The sequence below is a fragment of the Oncorhynchus keta genome, chromosome 34, assembly GCF_023373465.1.
Source record: "Oncorhynchus keta strain PuntledgeMale-10-30-2019 chromosome 34, Oket_V2, whole genome shotgun sequence".
Classification (NCBI taxonomy): domain Eukaryota; kingdom Metazoa; phylum Chordata; class Actinopteri; order Salmoniformes; family Salmonidae; genus Oncorhynchus; species Oncorhynchus keta.
Genome location: NC_068454.1, coordinates 9,776,979 through 9,803,717, shown reverse-complemented (window position 1 = coordinate 9,803,717; position 26,739 = coordinate 9,776,979). Strand labels below are relative to the sequence as shown.

The 26,739-nt window shown below is 40.2% G+C and overlaps 1 protein-coding gene across 6 annotated transcripts in view; it reads left to right on the top strand.

The window, feature by feature from the left end:
* The window catches only part of LOC118366717 (PTB domain-containing engulfment adapter protein 1-like), a 157,755-nt gene that overhangs the window by 110,003 nt on the left and 21,013 nt on the right, over positions 1-26,739 (top strand). For 2 of the 6 annotated variants that reach the window (XM_052493067.1, XM_052493062.1), the window contains exon 3: positions 16,584-16,678. In XM_052493067.1, coding sequence (XP_052349027.1) covers positions 16,584-16,678 — 95 coding nt within the window. Of the gene's footprint in view, positions 1-384; positions 561-603; positions 805-873; positions 1,109-16,583; positions 16,679-26,739 lie in introns of those variants that run through there. The other 4 variants (XM_052493064.1, XM_052493066.1, XM_052493063.1 and 1 more) reach the window with 4 other exon arrangements.

Sequence of the window (26,739 nt, the reverse complement as noted above, 5' to 3'; positions counted from 1 at the left end):
TAACACAGTCCAAGCAGCTAGGATCCACTGTTCCTATGCTTATGCATTTCTGCAGCTGCAGTTAAAATGCATTTTCACAGCATATTGTGTTCCCCAAATCTCAATCAAACAAAGCATTTTCTCATGCTCTTTTATCGATTCAGGGCTTCTTTTCAGGCACATTACGTTACATCGTGATTTGAATATCTAAAAGCTCAATGTATTGCCATGTCTCTCCAAAAGTGATATAAGATTGACAGTTTAGACTGAAACCTTTGGAAAGTAGATTTTTGAAGGTAATCTATGTATGTTTCCTCTTTGTGTAGAAAGCAATTTTCTTTTTTATGTCCTTCCAGAAAAATCTGCAGAAAAACAACTTTTGCATGAATTGTGGGTGGAGGAATTTTGACTCTGAAATCCAGGTATCGTGTTTCTGTAAAAAAAAAATCCCTTGTTGAAATTTTGCAAAGCCATCTCCTCTACCACAATCCTGAATGTATCACCATCTGGCCCACAGCTGAAAACTATTAGGCTCTGCTGGAACTTCCTTCTTCTCACTATTCCACCCGGTTTCAAAGGAAGTAAGTCGCTTTTATTTTGGTGCTGTTGCCTGGTCATCTTTGCGTAATACCACTCGAAAGCCATTCTCTTATTTTAGTTTATCTTGGCAACGGGGTAAATCATCGGTTGGTCTGTTTGTTTGTCTCTTTTGCTGTTGGTAAGGGAGCTGGAATTTTCCTGTGTCTGATTGAATGAAAGAGAGAGAGAGAGCTCGGGGAGCAGCGCTGTGTTTGGTTGAGGCTGATTCAACTGTGGAATGTCGGGGTAAATTAATAAAGAGTTTTTGCTATGTCTAATGTGTTTCGCGCTTAGCAAGCAAAATTCCAGAGCGGGTGAAAGCGAGTGAAGAAACAATGAAGCGCTGTTGTTTTCCGAGCGGCATTATGTTAGGGGACTGCAGTGCATGTTTTTCATCCCATGTCAAACTGGCTTGCTTTTTTTGTATGCGTATGGCTCAGATTTGCGGCTGCTAGAGAGGTTTTTAAAGGGGACATCAATTTTTTTTATTTTTTTTTTATTTGCGGATTGCTTTTTGGGTTCGAGAATTTCTTTTCCCCCTGGGTTCAAAGTAGGTCATTTCTGTTTTCCAACAAATTCCAACTGTTTGAGTCAGTGAAATGGAATTGCGCAACTGGCAGCAAGTTTTTCTGAGCAAATGACGAATGATAAACCTCATGAATTAATTTCTGCCACATTTAGTGAATCATTTGCTTAAGGACAATTAATTCAGGAAGTGATTTTAGTAAATAAAATTATAGCATTGAAAAACGTTTTATATAAATAGCTTCTACTCAGTTTATTGTTATTCATTGGAAATATAAGCAATCGTTTAAATAATTGAATTGGAATTTAAGTTTACCTGAACGGACTGTCTTCAATTCTAATTATCCCAGCCTTGATTTAATTAGAAGTGTTCGCCTCAATGTGTATCAGTAAAACATAATACATACATTGTTGAATAATTAAATTGATTGCTGTTTTTGTTTTTGTCTTTCAAACATTGTTCTTAATATGTTTGCGCATCATTGCTCCCAATTAGTATCACTTTTGTGTGGTGTACACTGATTGGAAGCAGTTTAGCCATGGCATCAGCTGTCAATTTGCATTCTTTATGTCCTATTTGGTTTTATGATCAGACCTGATAGTGTTTATATACTACTGTAACTACTCCGAGCATCAGCTTGTCCTCTGATGTTTTCGGTCAACTGAGCGCACTGTAAACTGTAGTGAACCGGGAAAAACATCAATACAGTTACATATCGGGATATTATTACTGACAATATGTTGTCTCATATCATGTTATTGTTGCGGTAGTCGTCTGTACCTGCACTGTAAATCCACTATGTGTCCTTCAGAGCTTGTTCTCCATCTTCTTTTCAAATAGAGTGCAATTTTTCAGCACTTATTTCAATGACTGATCAAAACTCGTTTTCTCATGGCTCTCTCTTGTCCCTCTGCAGAAGATATAGTGAGCTATAGCATATGTTAGGAACATCGAAATGCAGTAAAATCACAGTATCGAATTGCAATACACATAGAATGGTGAGTCTCTCAATACATATCTTATTGGCATCTAAGTATCGTGATAATATCGTATTGTGAGGTCCCTGGCTGTTCTCTGCTCTAGTAAACTGCATAATATTATGGTCTTGGTCGTCCCCAGGAACAATTCATTCCCTCTAACTCTCCCGGCTATAGGTTACGCTACATACACGCTCCCGGGGAATTTTCAACCTGAGCAACGCCTGTGAGAATAAGGATTGTTCAGCCGGTCTGATTCTCCAGACTGCTATATATCACCGCAACTGTGACCTCAAACATACCTGACCCCGATGCTTGCACAGTCGCACTGCAGAGGGTTAATAGCAGTGGGGAGGGTTGCGACTCTGTGTTAAGATTGGGGATAAGGTTCTTCAAAGAGAGGTTGACTCACCAGGCCAGGAAGCCATTAAAAATAGCAAACGGCTTCTGTCAATTATAATAAGGGACATTACAGTGTCAGTCCAGGCATACACAGCCCAACCATAGAGTAAGAAAACATCCACAGTGAGAGGGTATTGTAACCTGCTCTCCTATATTCCCTTGGTGGTTGCCTTTAGATACACTTGATATTTTCTCTGCCTCTGGATGCTAGAATGGTATTTATTCAGTCAGTCTTAGGGAGGGAAAGTTCTTGCTTTGAGTTGGGTTGTCTGATATGATTCTGCTGAAATAGTGATTTGAATGTAATGTAGGTCTTGTGCATCTTAGTCGTGATCTTCAACACAAGGTATAGATGCTGTCTTCATAAGAAGGGGAGTTCAAACCAAGTTCAGACTGTAAACTGTGAAGCCACATGAACAAAATGGAATGGTAGAGTAGTAGGCATTTATAGGCAGTAATGCAGCAAGCATTTCTGATATCTTGTTTAAAACAGACAACCCACAAGGACAAGGTGGGAAACGGATATTGCCACTGGAATAGACAGATGCAGTCAACACACTCTAGCTGTTGATGGCTTGTCTTTTTGACTCCGTTATAACCTTTTAACTTATGACATAATACCCTTACTTGGTAGAGTTTTGGGGGTAAAGGGAACCCGTTTTTATCCCACATAGCTGTAAGAGTGTGTTTGAATGCACTGTAAAGTAGCGATGGGGTACCTTACAATTAAATACCTTTCGGTGATATATTTTTTTAAATTAAAATGGTCAAAAACAAACAAATAGCTTGTTAGCAGAGAGCATTTTCTCAAGCAATAATTTTGCTAGTACTTTCTGGGAGTGGTCTGAGTGGAGAGGGGGAAACTGAAAATGAGCTGTTATAGGCAGAGAGGTTTGGAACGCTCTCTTTTTATTTGTCAGTTAACTAATTTACCTTATGATGGTGATACCATGGAAGACTAAAACTCCATCCCACCAAAACAGGATACAATTTTATGCAGTCTTTTCAAACAGTTTTTACACTGAAAGGGCATTATAATTTTCACAATTTCACAGTATTATTCCAACCTCTTAGTGTGGAAATACAGTTTAAGTCAGAAGTTTATAGGTTGAGAGGCTAGGTTGATAGGCTAATTGACATCATTTGATTTAATTGTCGGGATACCTGTGGATGTATTTCAAGGTCTACATTAAACCTCTGTGCCACTTTGCTTCACATCATGGGAAAATCAAAAGAATTCAGCCAAGACTTCAGAAAACAAATTGTAGACCTCCACATGTCTGGTTCATCCTTGGGAGCAATTTCCAAATGCCTGAAGGTACAACGTTCATCTTTCCAAACAATAGTACGCAAGTATAAACACCATGGGACCACGAAGCCGGCATACCACCCAGGAAGGAGACGCTTTCCTTCTCCTAGAGATGAATGTACTATGGGTACAAAAGTATCTATATCCACAGTAAAGCAAGTACTATATTGACATAACCTGTAAGGCTGCACAGCAAGCAAGAAGCCACTGCTCCAAAACCGACATAAAAAAAACCCAGACTATGGTTTGCAACTGCATATGGGGACAAAGATCGTACTTTTTGGTGACATGTCCTCTGGTCTGATGAAACAAAAATAACTGTTTGGCCATAATAGCCATCGTTATGTTTGGAGGAAAAAGGGGGATGCTTGCAAGCCGAAGAACACCATCCCATCCGTGAAGCATGGGGGTGGCAGCATCATGTTGTGGTGGTGCTTTGCTGCAGCTGGGACTTGTGTGCTTCACAAAATAGATGGCATCATGAGGCAGGGAAATTGTGTATATATTGAAGAAACATCTCAAGACATCAGTCAGGAAGTCAAAGCTTGGTTGCAAATGGGTCCTCCAAATGGACATTGACCCAAAGCATACTTCCAAAGTTGTGGCAAAATGGCTTAAAGACAACAAAGTCAAGGTATTGGAGTGGCCATCACAAAGCCCTGACCGTCAATCCTATATAATTTTTTGGGGCAGAACTGAAAAAGCGTGTGTGAGCAAGGAGGCCTACAAACCTGACTCAGTTACACCAGCTTTGTCAGGAGGAATGGGCCAAAATTCACCCAACTTTTTGTGGGAAGCTTGTGGAAGGCTACTCAAAACGTTTGACCCAGGGTTAAACAATTTAAAGGCAATGTTACCAAATACTAATTGAGTGTATGTAAACATCTGACCCACTGGGAATGTGATGAAAGAAATAAAATATGAAATTAATCACTCTACTATTTTTCTGACATTTCCCGTTCTTAAAATAGTGGTGATCCTAAGTGACCTAAAACAGGGAATTATTACGAGGATTAAATGTCAGGAATTGTGAAACTGAGTTTAAATATATTTGGCTAAGGTGTATGCAAACTTTCGACTTCACCTGTGTATATATATATATATATATATATATAACACAGGAAAATCAAGTTTTTTTACTGCACTGGGGCTTTTTAAGATTGATCCCTGAAATAATTTGTACTTCCTATGGAAGTAGGTCGAGGTGGAAGGTGGTCTTATAGCTGTGGTCGATAGGGCCTTAAGTCCTGTTGGTTAAGATCAGGAGAGCGAAGCATCAATAGTAGCACTGAAGGGACATTTCCCCTTGAGCATTGTTCTTCAGAGTAATGAGTCAGTATGCTCCAATGAGGGATACATGGTTTTCCAAATGTCACGTGTGCATCACAGTAGAATATTATTTTTTTGAAGGCAATTTGTAAAGCTGATGTTTTTTTTTCAAACTCCAGATATTGAATGGGGGTTTTTCAATCTGTCACTCGTAATGTAGGCTAAGAATAATGAACCCTATTAAATCTTCACATGCTTTAGAACATACAAGACGGCGCAAAAAGCCGCTTTGATACTATTTTCATCATGCGCAGGGTGACAAAAATAACTGACTTGGTGCCTATTGCTTGTTTGTCTAGCATCTTTAGATGTGCAGAAAAGTGACTCCTTCTACCCTGAATTGTGGACATGGTTTTCGCTCTGCATCGCTCTGAGGCGGGGACAAATTACTTGGCCGTAAAATAAGAAAGACAAGATGTAATTTTAAGTGGCAAAACTATTCTGTTTTGGCAGCAGTCAGGATATCCCAATCCGCACCCTCTAGCTCATTCCGCTTAAGCTTTTCACCCTGAAGGACATTTTATAGATGGAAAGAAAACATCTCCCAAAGTCACAATGTGGTTTTAAACCTTTGTTAACATATACATTTTCTGCAGATAATTTTTCTTAATAATTGCATGTCTGAACATTGTCCTAGTATTCTTAGTGACTTGTTGTAGGACGCAAAGAGTAGTTTGGTGCTATAGTTCTGTCTAAAATATGGGGTTTTGATAATTTTTCGCATTTTTCCATTTCCTTTCATAATGGGAAGAAATCATGGTCCTCAGTGGCATGCTGAAGGTTTTACACAATAGTCAGTCAGAGCTGCCATTCCCATGTAGTGACTCAGGTAATATCATAACACTATACTGCAGCTAGCATATATATTAAAGCTAGACTAATTGATGCTAAATTGCTAATTTCTGTTCCTGAATTACATCTCTCAACTTGGACTTATAAGACATGGGAATGCTTGCAATTGCTTTTCTGTCATGTCCAAGTATATGAAATCATGTTGTTTATCTATTATTAATACTAAAGCTTTTGACACACTATCCACACGTTTCACATCGATTAACTTTGAGATTAAGGAGTAAGGAAACATTACTGTTCTTTGCATGGACACATTCACATGGAGCCCTCGATCACTTTTTGCACATTGTATTATTGTAGAACGGATCACAGTCTCTCAGGTCTGGCTGTCAAATAGCTTAGCATGTTTGGACCTGCTAGGGGCGGCAGGTAGCCTAGCGTTTAGGAGCGTTGGGCCAGTAACCAAAAGGACTCAGGTTCTAATCTCTGGGCCAACAAGGTAAAAAAAAATATGTTGACGTGCCCTTCAGCAAGACACTTGACCCTAGTCGCTCTGGATAAGAGCTTCTCCTAAGTGACTCAAATGTCAGACTCCTATTTAGCACCACACCCCTCTTTAAAAAGTAGTCCTGAAACATAGTTCTCTTCACAGAGCTAGATGTGTGATCTTTGTCTCCCAAGTGTGAGAGTCATTATTTCCTGAATGTTGCAACGCTCCTCTGCATTATGTCAGTGGATAAAAATGTCCTTCCCGAAGTTAGAGGTTGTCACTTTATTTCAACTTATGAAAAGATACAATTCTGGAACTACTGATTTTAGCTGTGCTATTGTAAGCATTTAAATCTACAGTATATTCTACATATTATGTACAGTGCATGAGGAAAGTATTCAGATGCCTTTACTTTTTCCACATTTTGTTACGTTACAGCCTTATTCTAAAATGGATTAAAATCTTTTTTTTTATCAATCTACACACAATACCCCATAATGACAGAGCAAAAACAGGTATTTTGACATTTTTGCAAGCTATTTTCAGGTGTCTCCATAGATGTTCGAATATGTTCAAGTCTGGACTCTGGCTGGGCCACTCAAGGACATTCAGAGACTTGTCACTCATTGTCTTGGCTGTGTGCTTAGGGTCGTTGGCCTATTGGAAGGAGAACATTCGCCCCAGTCTGAGGACCTGAGCGCTCTGGAGCACGTTTTCATCAAGGATCTCTCTGTAATTTGCTCCGTTCATCTTTCCCTCGATCCTGACTAGTTTCCCAGTCCCTGATGCTGAAAAACATCCCTACAGCATGATGCTGCCACAACCATGCTTCACCATAGGGATGGTGTCAGGTTTCCTCCATATGTGACGATTGGCATTCAGGCCAAAGAGTTCATTCTTGTTTCTCATGCTCTGAGAGTCCTTTAGGTGCCTTTTGGCAAAGTCCGAGTGAGCTGGTATGCCTTTTACTGAGAAGTGGCTTCTGTCTGGCCACTCTACCATAAAGCCCTGGTTGGTGGAATACTGCAGCTTTAGGAAGCGTCTTGGTGGTTCCAAACTTCTTCAATTTAAGAACGATGGACGCCACTGCTTTCTTGGGGACCTTCAATTATGCAGGCATTTTTTGGTACCCTTCCCCAGATCTGTGCCTTGACACAATCCTGTCTTGGAGCTCTACAGACAATTCCTTCAGCCTAATGGCTTGGTTTTTTCACTGATATGCACTGTCAATTGTGGGACCTTATATAGACAGGTGTGTGCCTTTTCTAAATCATGTCCAATCAATTACATTTACCACAGGGGGACTCAAATCAAGTTGTAGAAACATCGGAAGGATGGTCAATGGGAACAGGATGCACCTGAGCTCAATTTCTAGTCTCATAGCAAATGGTCTGAATTAGGTATTTCTGTTTTATTTTTCATACATTTTCAAACACTTCTAATAATGTTTTCGCTTTGTCATTATGAGGCATTGTGTGTAGATTGGTGAGGTAAAAAAATCAAGAGTACATTTTAGAGGAATGCTGTAAAGTAACAACATTTGGAAAAGGGGAAGGGGTCTGAATACTTTCCAAAGGCACTGTATGCTTTACATATTAGATATTCATATTATATACAGTGTACTTTACATTTGATATATACAGTATAATCTACATATTATATATACAGTATGCTCGACATATTATGTACAGTATACTTTACATATTCTATCTAGTATACTCTTCATAAGATATATACTTTACATATATGTAGCGTATACTGTATATACATAAAGTATACTTTACATATGCTATATGCAGTATAATATTCATATGTGCAGTATACTTTACATATGCTATATACAGTATACTTTACAATTATATATATATATATATATATATATATATATACAGTACACTCTATATAGTATATATGCAGTATACTCTACATTGTATGTATGTATGTATGTATATATATATATATATAGTAAACTCTACATATTATGTATATAATATACTCCACATTATGTATATGGTATTGTCTACATATTATATGTACAGGAAATGCTGCATATTATATATACAGTATAGTCTACATATTCAGAAATGATTCACTCCCCTAGACTTTTTCTACTTTTTGTTTCATTACAAGGTGGGATTAAAATATATTTAATTTTGATTATTTTTTTGTCATATCTACATAAAATACTCTGTCAAAGTGGAAGATTCGAACATAATACATGTGTTTATCTTGATTACATACAGTACCAGTCAACTTTGGACACACCTACCCATTCCAGGGTTTTTATTTATTTTCACTATGTTCTACTTTGTAGAATAATCAACTGTGAAATACCAGATATGGAATCATGTAGTAACCAAAAAAGGTTTAAACAAATAATGTATTTTATATTTGAGATTCTTCAAAGTAGCTGCCCTTTGCATAAAACATTTTGTTTTATGCTATTGTATTAATTTGGGATCTATCGCATCCCACAAATGTCCCAGACTCTTTTGAATATCTTTCTCGCACAGAATAGAATAGGTTGACTTTTGTACCATGGGGGATAGTAGATTGACATGGGCTAGTGCATCAATTGTCCTAAACATTTATTTACTAACTAAATAATCACAGAAATACATAAACAATAAAACAGTAGATAGGTTCCCTAGTGGGCTAAGCCGATATGACGGCTTGGTGGACAAAGGGAATTGGGGGTGGACTGAGGAGGGCGGGAATGACAAGAGTCACAGTTGATAATTATACTAATTGAATTGCTAATCCTTTGCACATGAACGCTCACTCATTCGGGAATAATTGCAATCAATATATATTTACGTTCAGTGTGTCGTCATGATCTCTGTTGGAATCGTCCGTCTTTCTGATAGTCTCTCTGCTTCCATGAAGTATTTCATGGTTTCATGGTTAGAATGGGTACCTCAGAGTACCATTGAGAAATGTTATAGAATAGATGTTTCGGCGGTTGTCGGCCTTCGCATTCAATGGTACATTATTTCTAGCTGCAGACTAGTAATTAGTTTCAAACTGTTGCTCTTATTCTGTCGGGATTGATAGTCTCAGAGTTTAACCATTTGGTGTGGTTAGGAATTCAAAAATCCTTACAACATTAACTTATACTGAGGTTTTTGTGGTTTCTACTCAAACCTTTGCTCCCTCAGCTGACTGAGGTATGCATGGTCTGAAGGGGTTTCTTCAGGTGTTTTTTTTTATTTATTCGTAACAGCAGCAGTCTGTGCTCACTGGGGCGGGCCAATGACTTAGTTAACCTTTTGAAGGGAATACAATTCTCTCACATTAACGGTTCAACATCACCTTACATAATTTCATAAATAGTTTCATATTTACTCATTCATTTTATACAATAATTAGACACAAACCTCATAACAGAGGCTCCTGTATGAACAGAGTTATGGTAATGCGGCTAAATTGTCTTTCATGAGATCACAACATGAAACAAAACGGACCGGGTCGTAGCTGGCTACTCCACATTCTCCAAAATATGGATATTATTCAGTTCTCAAGTCCTGTGATGTAGAGGAACTTCCTTTGTTCTACTGTAAAACTCTCTCTCTCTATACTGCCTGGCCATGAGGAGAGAGTCTCCTCCGGGAATTTACGACCTGAGATAACAGATCCTGGGTGTAGGAGGGGGGGGTGGAGAAGAGAAAAACGATCTCGCTATACCCAAAGAGGGCCACGTTATGACAGAGTTGTGTCCCTGATGTGTCTGTCTTAACTTGTAACCTGTATGGAGAGCAGTGTGAGTGAGCGACACTTTGGATTGCGCAGTACTTAGGGAGAAGGGCACAACTGACACTGGCTGCAAAAGGCATGTATGTTTTAGGGTGCATTACGGCCACAAAGGGGATGCTGCCGTGAAATTTGAGGCAATATGAAGTGCTTGTCAAATTGTGAATGAGAGACTATTGGAGTGTGTACAGCCTGTGTGAAAAAAACTAAGCAGAACTCATGCCTTTCAAGTGACTTTTTTCAAATCCTCATTCGTCTCATCATGCAGCCTTACAGTGGCTTGCGAAAGGATTCACCCCGCTTGGCATTTTTCCTATTTTGTTGCCTTACAACCTGAAATTAAAATAGATTTTTAGGGGGTTTGTATCATTTGATTTACACAACATGCCTACCACTTTGAAGATGCACATATGTTTTTCTTGTGAAAATAAGACAAAACAAACAGAACTTCACCGTGCATAACTATTCACCCCCCCAAAGTCAATACTTTGTAGAGCCATCTTTTGCAGCAATTACAGCTGCAAGTCTCTTGGGGTATGTCTCTATAAGCTTGGCACATCGAGCCACTGGGATTTCTGCCCATTCTTCAAGGTAAAACTGCTCCAGCTCCTTCAATCTGGATGGGTGTAAAGCAACCTTTAAGTCATAGCGCAGATTATCAATTGGATTTAGGTCTGAGCTTTGATTAGGCCATTCCAAGACATTTTAAATGTTTCCCCTCAAACCACTTGTTGCTTTAGCAGTATGCTTAGTCATTGTCCTACCGGAAGGTGAACCTCTGTTCCAGTCTCTCTGGAAGACTGAAACAGGTTTCCCTCAAGAATATCATTGTATTTATCGCCAGCCAACATTCTTTCAAGTCTGACCAGTGTTCCAGTTCCTGCCGATGAACAACATGGTGTTCTTGGGTGATGAGAGGTGTTGGGTTTGCGCCATCTAGAAGAAAAATAAATGCACACCTATTTAGATGAGGTGCTGGCTAGCGGAGTAGAAAACTTGAAAATAAAGGAGAGCCGCACACTCTAGGAGCTCAGATGCAAAAATGTAATATCCAACGTTTCGACAGGCAAGCTGTCTTCATCAGGGTATAATCACAAACACTGCAGGGTGACACACAGGTGTCTGTAATCATGGCCAAGTGTGGCCTAATATCATTGGTGAATTCTCAAATATTAAAATGGCATACAAAGAACAGCATACAAAAAACAAATGGATAGCATCAATCATAAATTCATTTTACACTACACAAGCTTACAAACAATTACAATGACAAAAGTCACAATCACAAGAATGGCTTCAGATCAGTCTACGTTGAGACCGAAGGGAGCAATGGTCTTTAAATTAAAGATCCAGGCAGCCTCTCATTTAACAATAAATCATCAAGGTCACCCCCTCTCCTAGGGATGGTGACATGTTCGATGCCAATATAACGCAGAGACTAAATCGAGTGGTTTGCTTGCCTCAAAGTGGGCCGCAACTGGGCCGCACCTAATGGTGCTACGATGCTCTGAGATATGTACTTTTAATTTGCGCTTTGTTTTACCCACAACATTTTTACCACAAGGACAAGTTATAAGATGAGTACCACCCTTAGTGGAGCACGTGATGACACCTTTGATTGGGCTCGATTTCCCTGTTTGTGGGTGTTTGAAGGATCTACATTTATAAGTGCCATTGCATTGAGCACAGCCATTACATTTGTAATTTCCATCCAGTAGAGGCGTAAATAGACGTTGTTCAGGAATATCTTGGGGTGGTAAATCAGAGTGTACCAATTGGTCTCTGTGATTTCTGCCCCACGAGAATACGATCAAGGGAAGGTCCGAGAACACATTACCTAGATTATTATCGGATTTTAGAATGTGCCAATGTTTTGTGAACAATTCCCTTAATTTTTTCAGAGCACTTTGAATAGCGGGTAGTTAGAGTTTGCGTTTGTGCCAGACATAGCGTTTTCCTTGATGGCAAAAAAGCTACATTTTAGTCTAATCTGACCAGAGTACCTTCTTCCATATGTTTGGGGAGTCTCCCACATGCCTTTTGGTGAACATGTGTTTGCTTATTTTTGTTCTTTAAGCAATGGCTTTTTTTCTATCCACGCTTCCGTAAAGTCCAGCTCCGTGGAGTGTATGGCTTAAGGTGGTCCTATGGACAGATACTCCAATCTCCGCTGTGGACCTTTTGCAGCTCCTTTGGGGTTATCGTTGGTCTCTTTGTTGCCTCTCTGATTAATGCCCTCCTTGCCTGGTCTGAGTCTTGGTGGGCAGCCCTCTCTTGGCAGATTTGTTGTGGTGCCATATTCTTTCCATTTTTTAAATAATGGATTTAATGCTGCTCTGTGGGATGTTCAAAGTTTCTGATATTCTTTTATAACCCAACCCTGATCTGTACATCTCCACAACTTTGTCCCTGACCTATTTGGAGAGCTCCTTGGTCTCTGTGGTGCCCCTTGCTTAGTGGTGTTGCAGACTCTGGGGCCTTTCATAACAGGTGTGTGTGTGTATATACTCCGATCATGTGACACTTAGCACTTTATTGAACTGATGTGACTTCTGAAGGTAATTGGTTGCACCAGATCTTGTTTAGGGGCTTCAAAGCAAAAGGGATGAATACATATGCACGTACCACTTTAAATGTTTCTTTTTTTTATTTACATTTATTTTTTTCCCACTTCACCAATTTTGTGTATGTCCATGACATGACACCAAGGGGGATGAATACTTTTACAAGGCACTGTACAATATATAAAAAATCAAAACATATATTCCAACAGTTGTAGAACAACTAAAGTTACATTAATAACTGTATATTAAGCATATAGGAGGACCTGTTTCTTTGTTAACCACTCGACACACTCCCTCAGATCTGGTTTAACTCAATATCAGGAAGGTGTTCCTAATGTTTGGTTTACTCAGTGTGAATAATTTCTGAAGGCACTTTATCTGTCAGTGTCACAGAAGATGACATGGCACATGTTTAACTGTGCTCTTGGCCTGCTGCAGTGTCATGGTCAATTGTGTGATGCTGTGTCAAATACAAATCATCATATTCAGTGTCTGTGTACTGTACATCTACTCGTCGTATGCATTCTCTGTTGAGCATCTGAATAAGGTTTCTATAGCATATTCATGTCTGCTGTGAGATCTTCAGTATGACACATTACACACAATGGTCAATGTCATCCTCAATGCATACAATTCAGAATTGAAGGACTGTAGCCAGATGCTATATTATCCATCTAGAAAGGAAGTTGTTGCCCTTCAGTTGTATCAAAGGGATACATAACAAAGACGGGAGCCTTTTTTAATTACTTTTCAATCATATAGACGTTTCAATTCTGTTCTATTGTTTGATTCACAACAGCTCTTATGTCTGGACAATAAAGTCATTTGTATCCTTGGGACTCATCTGAGACATTGTATTTGGTTCCTTAGCAGAATATTTAACAGAATATGTTGGCTTTAAAGTGTAATGTACGTCCATGAGTAAAACAGTTTTATCAGTGCTTCATTCCATTTAAGTTTTGCAGGAGTGGATGTTTTCAACGGAAACATATCGAGGTGTAATGAAGTTGACTCAGAAATGGGTTTCTACCTTTTCCCGAAATCACTGGCTTAGACTGGATTCTATCACCATTTAAGGGACTTCATCAATATCTGGAAGGACAGAGATGAAGAAAGAAGCAGCAACTGTCAAAATAATTGAGTCGACCTATTCTGAGGCAGAACGTATGTATAGTAGCCATCTGTGGGAGTTAAGAACATAGATTTTGGAAATTGGCATTTCAAATCCAACTTCAATTCGTCACATGCGCTGAATACAACAGTACATGAATACAATACTCATTAACACATTTCATAACCAACCAATCCCCCCCTACCCCTCTGTGGGCAAGGAAAATAGCCTGTTTAGCCATTTGACTAGATATTCAGGAGTCTTATGATTTGGGGGTAGAAGCTGTTTAGAAGCCTCTTGGACCTAGACTTGGCGCTCTGGTAATGCTTGCCGTGCGGTAGCAGAGAGAACAGTCTATGACTAGGGTGGCTGGAGTCTTTGACAATTTTTAGGGCCTTCCTCTGACACCGCCTGGTATAGAGGTCCTGGACGGCAGAAAGCTTGGCCCCAGTGATGTCTGGGCCATTCGCACTACCCTCTGTAATGCCTTGCGGTCGGAGGCCGAGCAGTTGCCATACCAGGCAGTGATTCAATCCGTCGGGATGCTCTCAATGGTGTAGCTGGAGAACCTTTTGAGGATCTCAGGACTCGTGCCAAATCTTTTCAGTCTCCTGAGGGGGAATAGGTTTTGTCGTGCCAGCTTCACGACTGTCTTGGTGTGCTTGGACCATGTTAGTTTCTTGGTGATGTGGACACCATTTTAAATCTTGCAAAGTTGATGTGCTCTTAATGCTTTGTTGTATAATGTCTTGATTCCTCATTCTCATTCATACGTACTCAGTAAAACATGTTGTGGAGAGATTGCAAGGTTGCAACAGAACTTTTAAGTTGAGCTTCTCCTCCTTATCGCCATTTACCTTTGGTATTAATAGTTCTCACTTGGTTGGGATCATTAGCAAATGTTCAAAGAGAACATGTATGTACTGTAACCCGATAATGCCTTTACTTATTCACTGTTCATACATGCATGTTCATTCACTGTTCATACATGTACGCTATATCCAGCAGAGTTTAATATGACCGCATTGATCCTCGCTTTATGTGAAAGCTACAACTTTTTCATGACTTTGCTGATATAAGAAGTCTTACGTTTTGCTGCAATAACTAATCTACTTTGGTTGGATTTATTCGTGCAGCCACCGACAAGCTTTCTCCCAGTTATACTGTAATGCAAGAGATTGTGGCAAAAATAAATACATAATAATAAAAAAGTCCAGAAAATGGTCTCAAGTGACATTTACTGTTACTACGAAGTCGACCAGCAGAAGTTGATTTCTTTTGACCTTTGACCTGTTTTAGTGTGATATATCGACAGTGACCAACAAGTCTAGCTGTCTAAAATACCAAAATGGTCAACTCCCCTACTCAGACGGTAAATGGCTTTCACCCAAAGGTAAACACAAGGTGTTTTGCAGGTGGGCCCAGGTTTTCATCGGTGGATTTTCTGACTTCTTAAACATTGGCTTTCTGTCAGAGGGTGGGTTTCCTAAATCACAGGCTGACATCAAACATCAGGGTTTTTTTTCTTCAAATATTCCAGGTTATAGCCTATTACCATGTGCGCTTTGCTGTGCTTATAATGTGAATAAATACCCTAATAGTTTATTAACATTTTCAGCTAAATGTTCTAAGATGTTGCAACCGCCACATTTAAATTAAAATCAATATGCTAAGGGTTGTATTAATTTGGGGTTTATCGTATCCCACAACAGTCCCAGATTCTTTGGAATATTTAATTCTCGCACAGAATAGAATAGGTCAACTTTGGTACTATGGGGGATAGTAGATTGACATGGGCTATTGCTTTTGCTGTTCGTTAGGTCTACTCATCTTGTTGGCTGACGAAAAGTAAATGTGGACAGTTCATCCAATATCTTCAATATGCACCTCAGAATTGGATAAGGACGCACACAAGTTGTGTCCCCGATGTGTCTGTCTTAACTTGTAACCTGTATGGAGAGCAGTGTGAGTGAGAGACACTTTGGATTGCGCAGTACTTAGGGAGAAGAGCACAACTGACACTGGCTGCAAAAGGCATGTATGTTTTAGGGTGCATTACGGCCACAAAGGGGATGCTGGTGTGAAATTTGAGGCAATATGAAGTGCTTGTCAAATTGTGAATGAGAGACTATTGGAGTGTGTACAGCCTGTGTGGAAAAAAAACAAAGCAGAACTCATGCCTTTTCAAGTGACTTTTTTCAAATCCTCATTAGTCTCATCATGCAGCCTTACAATGTATTAAAAATCAAAACATATAGCCCGACGTTTGTAGAACAACTAAAGTTACATAAATAACTGTATATTAAGCATATAGGAGGACCTGTTTCTTTGTTGACTGCTCGACACAGAATAGTGCTCACTCCCTCAGATCGTTTGGAGAAAATTATTTATATTTTTCAGTGTTTAATTGTATTCTTCATACTATTAAATAATTCCACGGAATTATAAACTAATATTGTCTGCTAAATGAACTAGTGTAGCCAACAGCCATTTTGCGTAGCCACATCAGGACCTAACATAAGGACAACTCGGTATGCTTTTCTTTTCTTCTGAAGTAGACTACATTTTTGTCTCCAGATCATGCTTCTTTTTCATTTATTTTATTTAACCTTTATTTTAATAGGCAAGTCAATTAAGAACTAATTCTTATTTACAATGACTGCCTTACCCCGGCCAAACCCGGGGTAGGCCCCAGGTAGTAACATTTTCCAGATTTAGTTTGTTGAGCGTCTGAGATTTTAAAGGATTCTGAAACGTTTTGTTTTTTCCTTCCAGGTGGAATATTCCAGGTGGAATATTGGCAAATCTACAGGAGGGATCTCAAAGACAAGGTTTTTCCAGTATGAACCGGGCTTTTAACAGGAAAAAAGGTGAGCACTCATTTGTTAAGCAGATTAACATTAAACCCAGATCTACCTCAGATCAAATCAAATTGTATTTGTCACATACACATGGTTAGTAGATGTTAATACGAGATCATATTACGTCTCATATTATGGCTCAGAGATTTCAAGTAGCCTTTGTTCAATGAGCTACTTGTTATTATACCTGGAGCTAATGGGTGTAATCTACATGAGCACTGTGGTACTGAACATGTCTGACTTGACCGTTGCGCTTTCGCAACAACATCTTGTTGTATTTACCTCCATCTGTCCCACCACTCCAACTCCCGGTTGTCACTAGTTAACACAGACACAAAGTCATAAACCCCACCTATTTCTACAATTTCTCTTCTTAAAAACGTATTTTACATTTAACCTTAACCACAGCCTTAACCACGCGGCTAACCTTATGCCTTACCCTTACCTTAAATTAACCAAAAAGACAGTTTTCATGATAAGTCCAAAGACCCTGCTGGACAATTTTGGTGCCCAGGCGGCCCAGGGTTTTCTAGTGATATTTGAGCTTTGTAATTTCCCCCAGCCCTGTCAGACACACAATGAATAAATAAAGACAGTAATCAGGCTCGACAGACCACTTCTCCTGCTTCCGATTACATTACCTTTTCATGGACAATCTTTAAATGCAGCTTGGCTTGAAGGTACTCCAATACTGCCCCTACTGTAACTTTTATTGGGTTTTACTTTCTCAGGAATATAAGTTGATACTTTGTCAATATCATCAACTCAGACTCAGTAGGGTGCGTTTTTAAGGATTCTATTGAGAGGTTTGGCATAACAAAGAAGTTATGGCTTCTCAGCTGATGCAGAAAGTAGTCAGTGAAGTGTTCCCCAGGCACAGTGGCTGTTTACCATTCCCTGCCTCTTAGTGCTGGGCCCACAAATGCCTCCAAACATACTTGCACCCTGTCCAGTTCTGTGTGATTGTAGAGAACTACAGAGCCATCTGGCATAATAAAGAGGGCATTAAAGTCTTTCAGCAGAGGACAAAGGTTCCTCCGAACCATCCCCGAACAAAACAGACATTTTACCCCATAGCAACACAGAACACTGGGCTTTTGGAGACAACCATTCATTACCAGAGCATTGCTCATAACTGATAAAGGGCTTGGTAAGAAAATAGAAAAGGGTATCAGTGTTTTCCATAAGCGCCGGCCGTCTGCTTAATAGCCAATAACACGCTACTGTTCCACTTCATTAATTAACTAGGCTTCTTTTTAATTTTGAAGTTTCAATTCGTTAGTCATGAAAGTCAGTGTGCCTACTGGATAACTTATTTGTATTGCTTTTAATCTTTTTAAATGAATTCATCTTATTAACACTTTGTTCTAGCTAGCTATTTGTGTAGGTAGCTATCAAGTAAACGCTTCTCCCGCTAGAACGAATGATATGCATGTTCTAGTGATCTGTTGATAGAACAGGCGCCTGTCAGTCACAAAGCGATAAATAACAGGGGCAGAGTACTGGTTTGTTGTTCTGTCCTACCTCTCGGTACCTGTGTTATTTTAGTGCTCTCTGGTTGGCTGCAGTCAAATTTCTTTTAATGGGATAGGGAGAGCATCACCGGTGAGTTTGAAGTTAGGGGAAGCAAAAATATATATACAGTGGGGCAAAAAAGTATGTAGTCAGCCACCAATTGTGCAAGTTCTCCCACTTAAAAAGATGAGAGGCCTGTACTTTTCATCATAGGTACACTTCAACTATGACAGACAAAATGAGAAAAGAAATCCAGAAAATCGTATTGTAGGATTTTTAATGAACTTATTTTCAAATTATTGTGAAAAATAAGTATTTGGTCACCTACAAACAAGCAAGATTTCTGGCTCTCACAGACCTGTAACTTCTTCTTTAAGAGGCTCCTCTGTCCTCCACTCGTTACCTGTATTAATGGAACCTGTTTGAACTTGTTATCATTATAAAAGACACCTGTCCACAACCTCAAACAGTCACACTCCAAACTCCACTATGGCCAAAGAGCTGTCAAAGTACACCAGAAACAAAATTGTAGACCTGCACTAGGCTGGGAGGACTGAATCTGCAATAGGTAAGCAGCTTGGTGTGAAGAAATCAACTGTGGGAGCAATTATTAGGAAATGGAAGACATACAAGACCACTGATAATCTCCCTCGATCTGGGGCTCCACGCAAGATCTCACCCCGTGGGGTCAAAATGATCACAAGAACGGTGAGCAAAAATGCCAGAGCCACACGGGGGGGACCTAGTGAATGACCTGCAGAGAGCTGGGACCAAAGTAACAAAGCCTACCATCAGTAACACACTACGCCGCCAGGGACTCAAACCCTGCAGTGCCAGATGTGTCCCCCTGCTTAAGCCAGTACATGTCCAGGCCCGTCTGAAGTTTGCTGAAGAGCATTTGGATGATCCAGAAGAAGATTGGGAGAATGTCATATGGTCAGATGAAACCAAAATATAACTTTTTGATAAAAACTCAACTCATCGTGTTTGGAGGACAAAGAATGCTGAGTTGCATCCAAAGATCACCATACCTACTGTGAAGCATGGGGATGGAAACATCATGCTTTGGGGCTGTTTTTCTGCAAAGGGACCAGGACGACTGATCCGTGTAAAGGAAAGAATGAATGGGGCCATGTATCGTGAGATTTTGAGTGAAAACCTCCTTCCATCAGCAAGGGCATTGAAGATGAAACGTGGCTGGGTCTTTCAGCATGACAATGATCCCAAACACACCGCCCGGGCAACGAAGGAGTGGCTTCGTAAGAAGCATTTCAAGGTCCTGGAGTGGCCTAGCCAGTCTCTAGATCTCAACCCCATACAAAATCTTTGGAGGGAGTTGAAAGTCCGTGTTGCCCAGCAACAGCCCCAAACCATCACTGCTCTAGAGGAGATCTGCATGGAGGAATGGGCCAAAATACCAGCAACAGTGTGTGAAAACCTTGTGAAGACTTACAGAAAACGTTTGACCTCTGACATTGCCAACAAAGGGGGTATATAACAAAGTATTGAGAAACTTTTGTTATTGACCAAATACTTATTTTCCACCATAATTTGCAAATAAATTCATTAAAAATCCTACAATGTGATTTTCTGGATTTTTTTTTCTCCTTTTGTCTGTCATAGTGTACCTATGATGAAAATTACAGGCCTCATCTTTTTAAGTGGGAGAACTTGCACAATCGGTGGCTGACTACATACCTTTTTGCCCTACTGTAGGCTTATTTTAGAGGATTTTCACTGACTGCTGCAAAGCAACAGTCATCTATTTGATAAGAACACACTCTGCCCAAATTGTGCGCTTCCCGACTGTAGTTTATACCCAGGCCTTGTCGTTAAAAAAAATGACAGCTATTTCTTTGAAAGACTGTAATGGTCCTAAGTGGCTAAATCATGCTCTCTTGTGTAGTTTCTTTTTTTAAGGATTATATTTATTTTTGTGTAGACATGAGTAATTATGTAGTTTTGCCAAGTTCAATTCAATGTACTTTAGGGGAAGCACGACTGCAAATGTATACATTTGGTGTGGTTATTAAAAGCCGCCTGTTGAGATTTAATGGTTTAGCACAGATTCTTCACTGGTACTTTTCTTCCTTTTGAGATTGATGAATTAGCGTTAACATTTCTAGTGGCATATGAGCAAAGTTGTTGCATTTTTTAGAAAAAACTATTCTAACTTCTTACACATTCCTCCAACTTGTATTTATTCATTTGGACTGATGCCAAAATGTGGTTGAAAAATCAGGAGGACAAACAAAATACTGTTCCTCATTCTGCAAGGGGAAGAACAAATCACCAGTTATTTGTCTGGTCGGTCTGACTACAAGCTGAGCAAAAACATTTGTCTGATATACTTTTGTATATATAGTGTATGTGGACACCCCTTCAAATTAGTGGACTCAGCCGTGAAGTGGTAGGCCACACAAGCTCACAGAACGAGACCACCAAGTGCTGAAGTGCGTAGCACGTAAATATTGTGTGTGCGAAGTTGCAACACTCACTACCAAGTTCCAAACTACTGCTGGAAGTAATGTCAGCACAATAAGCTAGGCTACCCTGTGTGGCAGGGTAGCCTAGTGGTTAGAGCTTTGGGCTAGTAACCGAAAGGTTGCAAGTTCGAATACCTGAGCTGACAAGGTACAAATCTGTCGTTCTTCCCCTGAACAAGGCAGTTAACGCACTGTCCTAGGCCATCATTGAAAATAAGAATTTGTTCTTAACTGACTTGCCTCGTAAAATAAAAAAATAACTGTTTGTGAGCTTCATGAATGGCTGAGCAGCTGCACACAAGCCTAAGATCACCGTGCTCAATGCCAAACATCAGTTGGAGTGGTGTAAAGCTCGTCACCATTGGACTCTGGAACGCCATCCATCATTTCTTCAATTCTGTCCCATGTCGATGAAAAACATCCCCTCGGCAGGATGCTGCCACCACCATGCTTCACTGTGGGGATGGTATTCTCGGGGTGATGAGAGAGTTGGGTTTGCTCCAGACATAGCGTTCTCCTTGATGGCCAAAAAACTCCAATTTAGTCTCCTCTGACCAGAGTACCTCATTCCATATGTTTGGGGAGTCTCCCAAATGCCTTTCGGTGGAACCCCAAATGTGCTTGCTTATTTTTTTCTTTACGCAATGGCTTTTTTTCTTGTATCTCTTCCGTAAAGCCCGGCTCCATGGAGAGTACGGCTTAAAGTGGTTCTATGGACAGATACTCCCATCTCCGCTCTCTGGATTGCAGGAAACTTGGCCCCAGTGATGTATTGAGCCATTCGCACTACCCTCTAGCGCTTTACGGTCAGATGCTGAGCAGTTGCCATACCAGCCGGTGATGCAACTGGTCAGGATGCTTTCAATGGTGCAGCTGTAGAACATTTTGAGGAGCTGGGGATCCATGTCAAATCTTTTTAGTCTCCTGAGGGGGAAAAAATGTCATGACTGTCTTGGTGTGTTTGGACCATGATTGATCGTTGGTGATGTGGACACCAAGGAACTTGAAGCTCTCGACCCGCTCCACTACAGCGCCATTGATGTTAATGAGGCCTGTTCAGCCCTTCCTTTTCCTGTAGTCCACGATTAGCTCCTTTGTCTCGCTCCCATTGAGGGAGAGGTTGTTCTTTTCCTGGCACCACACTGACAGTTCTGACCACCTGCCTGTTAGCTGTATCATAGTTGTCGGTGATTGTGCCTACCACTGTTGTGTCATCAGCAAACTTAATGATGGTGTTGGAGTCGTGTTTGGCCACAAAGTCATGGGTGGACAGGGAGTACAGGAGGGACTAAGTACACACCCCTGAGGGGTCCCAGTGTTGAGGATCAGCATGGCAGGCATAAAAGGTTTACCACCTGGGGGCAGCCCGTCAGGAAGTCCAGGATCCAGTTGCAGAGGGAGGAGTTTAGTCCCTGTGTCCTTAGCTTAGTGATGAGCTTCATGGGCACTATCGTGTTGAACACTGAGCTGTAGTCAATTAACAGCATTCTCACATAAGTGTTCCTTTTGTCCAGGGCTGAAAGGGCAGTGTGGAGTGTGATTTGAGATTGCATCGTCTGTTGACGCGTTTTTTTGTCCTGTGTGAGCCATGGCCAGGATTTCAAAACACTTATGGCTACGAATATTGACCTGTTTAAAGGTTTTTCTCACATCGGCCACCAAGAGTGTTATCACACAGTCATCCATAACAGCTGGTGCTCTCGTGCATGCTTCAGTGTTGCTTGCCTGGTAGGCTCGCGTCACTGGGCAGCTCGCGTCTGGGTTTCCCTTTGTAGTCCGTAATAGTATTCAAGCCCTGCCACATCCGACGATGTGCTGTATAGTCTGACAGGGCAGTAATGACAGACACCGTACTGGACTGTCTTACAGGGCAGTAATGACAGACACTATACTGTACAGTCTTACAGGGCAATAATCACAGACACAGTACTGTACATCCTTGTAACAGTGCACAACAAAATGTATTTGGATGTAGTGCATACGCACTCATGCGCACAGACAGACGAATGTTTCCATAGAAAGGGTAAATAATGTACGAAGTGTAACTCGTAAAAAACGAACATGTCAGAAAACACACTTTTTAAAAATGTTTATCGTAGATACTGTGAATGGAGTGATTTTGATCCTGATTCCAAATGCTATCCTGGAATTGATCTCAGTTTGTTCAATGAGTAACAATGAATAAAATTTGAGTGTTAGGTAAAAAAAAGTCTGTGCCCTTGAACAAGGCTCTTAACCCCAATTGCTCCTGTAAGTCACTCTGGACAAGAGCTTCTGCTGAAATGTAAAAATGTACACTAGCGATAATCCAGGGTGATACTGTAAATCCATTTTTAATGCCCTCTCTTTGTAATTTGGAGATCAACAGATGAACTCACTCATGTGGAAAATTTGATTCAGAGGTAACAAAAGGCTTTTTAATTTATCTGGACCATGTTGGCAGCTCATATCCAGACAAACTGTAAAACAACATATCAGAGGTGTTAAACTGAACTTAGCTTAACTCCTCTGACCAGCAGGCAAATGAGGCAGCTGGACAAATAGTACAGGGACATGTGCCTTGTAACAATGATAGACAACTAGCATTTTAATGGGGATGGAAGATTGTACTAAATGTCTTTAGGGCCTGTTGCTGTTAGTTCCATATATGGAACATAGTGTATATTAATGACATTCATCTACAGGTATACAGAGGTTATATACAAAAGAAAAACAGAGCTGTTTCCTGTGAAATATTTGGGTCATCATTTATATAGCTACTGTCTTCTGAAAAGCTGCATTCTCTTTGACAGGGAAATGATTTATGAGTATTTCTCTGCTAATGGTTCCTGCAAAGGGCACTGCCTTAATGTCATTTTAACACTTGTGAATGTTACCTAGCATATGACATTTCCCCTAGCTGTAGATGTGAACCACTGCTTGCATGGCTGCTTTGCCCAGCAAACAGATGCATTGACGTGACGAAGAGTTTGCATACCAAGCAATCTCATTGTCAGCTTTGACTTGAGGTAATTTACTGCATTGAACAACCTTATCGAAGCATTTGTTCTGCAATCACCGTACCTACAGTGTACTCTCATCTAGGTTTAAGCTTACAAGGCATTAGAGACTGCTGCTGTCCTATGTACAATACATAGTCCATGAACACTGGTCATTAAAAAAAATGTCTACATACTGTTTTATCCACTTCATATGTTTATGTACTGCATTCTAGTCAAGGCTCATCCTATTTAACTACTGACATACACACCTTTTCTAATTATATACTCCCTCCATACTGTATATTTTACCACGGTCAAAAGTTTGTGGTCACTTAGAAATGTCCTTGTATTTGAAAGAAAAGCACATTTTTTTTTTTGCTCATTTAAAATAACATCAACTTGAACAGAAATAGTGTAGACATTGTCAATGTTGTAAATTACTATTGTAGCTGGAAACTGCAGATTCTTTATGGAATATCTACATAGGCCCATTATCAGCAATCATCACTCCTGTGTTAAAGGTGCTAATTGACCCTTTTGCAATTATGTCAGCACAGCTGAAAACTGATATGATTAAAGTAGAAAGTAGCAATAAAACTGGCCATCTTTAGACTAGTTGAGTATCTGGAGCATCAGCATTTGTGGGTTCGATTACAGGCTCAAAATGACAAGAAACAAAGACTTTCTTCTGAAACTCGTCATTCTATTCTTGTTCTGAGAAATTAAGGCTATTCCATGTGAGAAATTGCCAAGAAACGGAAGATCTTGTACAACGCAGTGTACTCCTCCCTTCACAGAACAGGGCAAACGGGCTCTAACCAGAATAGAAAGAGGATCGGGATGCCCTGGTGCACAGCTGAGCAAGAGGACAAGTACATTAGGGTTAGTTTGATAAACAGACGCCTCACAAGTCCTCAACTGGCAGCTTCATTAGATAGTACCTGCAAAACACCTGTCTCAACGTCAACAGTAAAGAGGCGACTTCGGGATGCTGGCCTTCTAGGCAAGTTCCTCTGTCCAGTGTCTGTTCTTTTGCCCATTTTAAATTTTTTATTTTTATTGGCCAGTCTGAGATGTGGCTTTTTCTTTGCAACTCTGCCTAAAAAGCCAGCAACCTGGAGTCTCCTCTTCACTGTTGACGTTGAGACTGGTGTTTTGTGGGTACTATTTAATGAAGCTGCCAGTTGAGGACTTCTGTTTATCAAACTAGACACTCTAATGTACTTGTCCTCTTGCTCAGTTATGCACCAGGGCCTCCCATTCTTTTCTAATCTGGTTCGAGCCAGTTTGCGCTGTTCTGTGACTTTATTTTGACCCCCCCTTTGTTTAGGGACACATTGTTCCATTTCTGTTTGTCACATGTCTGTGGAACTTGTTCAGTTTATGTCTGTTGTTGAATCTTGTTATGTTCATACAAATATTTACACATGTTAAGTTTGCTGAAAATAAATGTAGTTGACAGTGAGAGGATGTTTATTTTTCTGCTGAGTTTATACTTATACTTTTATTCTGAACCTTGCTAGTTCTAATAATTCTATATTTCTTAATTCCTTTATTTTATTTGTGGGGATTTGGGTGTTATTAGCATTTTGTGTACACGACCAATCACCATTGTATTTGATTGAGCAATTAGCAGTGGTGCTCTTGTCAGTTTGACCTTTGAGTTGTCCTCTGGAAGTAGGAGGAGTAACCTTTTGGGATAGGTGTAAGGCATCACTCTTGTAGCATCAATAAAGGTTGAACATTTCTTGAAAATATGATTTAAAAACGGCCTTGAGATGGGTGCAACATAAAATGGGAAACCATCATCGACTGTTTAGGCAAAATTCTTTACTGTCATCAGTTTCCTCATTACCCTAAAGGTGATGAATGCTGTAAATATTAAGTGCTATGGAACACAAGAACAGTCCCCACTATTCACTGGAGTCCTATTCACTGGCATTAACAAAGAAAACTCCCCTCGTTGTATTGCATTGTGTCGGGAAGAGATTGTTGGAGAGGATCCATTGTATTTTCTTTTACCCTTAATGATAAACCATTTGTGTCCGTCCACTCCATTTAATTAAAACGGATATCTGGAGTAAGGACATCTAAATACTGCTGGAGGTATTTTAGACTTCAGTCCTCCGGGGCCTACTGATTGATCCAACAAAACTCTGAATTAGACAAATGTGAGATTAATTGGCCATTGTTTTCCTGTAAGGGCCCAGTTCCGGTGCTGGCTACTGTCCAGCCTGGCCCATGGGAACATTAGCTGTGTAATTCATTACAGTGAATGGGTGAGATAATGAGCTCAGACTTGGACTTGGTCTGTCTGGAACTTCTGATGGCTTTACTACTAACTGTGGTTCTGAGTTCTAAGTTCACACAAAGCACCAGCTTTGATGTTCTAGTATTGTTTGATAACTTTCAAATACTTTGAAATATGTTTGAGTGTGTCTGGTGTGTGAAATGGGTTTGGTTTGTACTGTTGGGACTATGACATTGGTGTCACTGTGGGAGGCAAACTCAATAAAGCACAACAAAAATGGTTTTGAAAGAAAACATGTGTATTATTTGCATCATGTCTTTGTGTTCCGCTTTATTGGCAGTTATAAACGGGGTGTTCAAGCCCTGAATGATGATTGGCTGACAACCGTGGTATGTCAGACCATATACCACTGGTATGACAAAACATTTATTTTAACTGCTCTAATTACGTTGGTCAGCAGTTTATAATAGCAATAAGGTAACTTGGGGGGTTTGTGGTATATGGGCAATATACCATGGCTAAGGGCTGTATCCAGGCACTCTGTGTTGTGCCTAAGAACAGCCCTTAATTAAATGTAAGCTATGTAGTGTATATGTTCAGAACCAGTCTGTCTTTAGTAGTAGTGAAGCACTGAGATGCATCTTCCCCCTGAAGTCTCCATCAGGCACCTCTTTCAACATGACAGGTGACCCTAAAGCTGTCACTGAGTTAGACTGCTGAGGAAACGCGCCACACAAGCTGACCTTCAGTCTCTCAGATGCATCCTCACGCCCATGCCACTTTTTATTTACGCCGTCTAATATTTTATGCCCCGGTGCCAGTCCATTATTTTAGTGA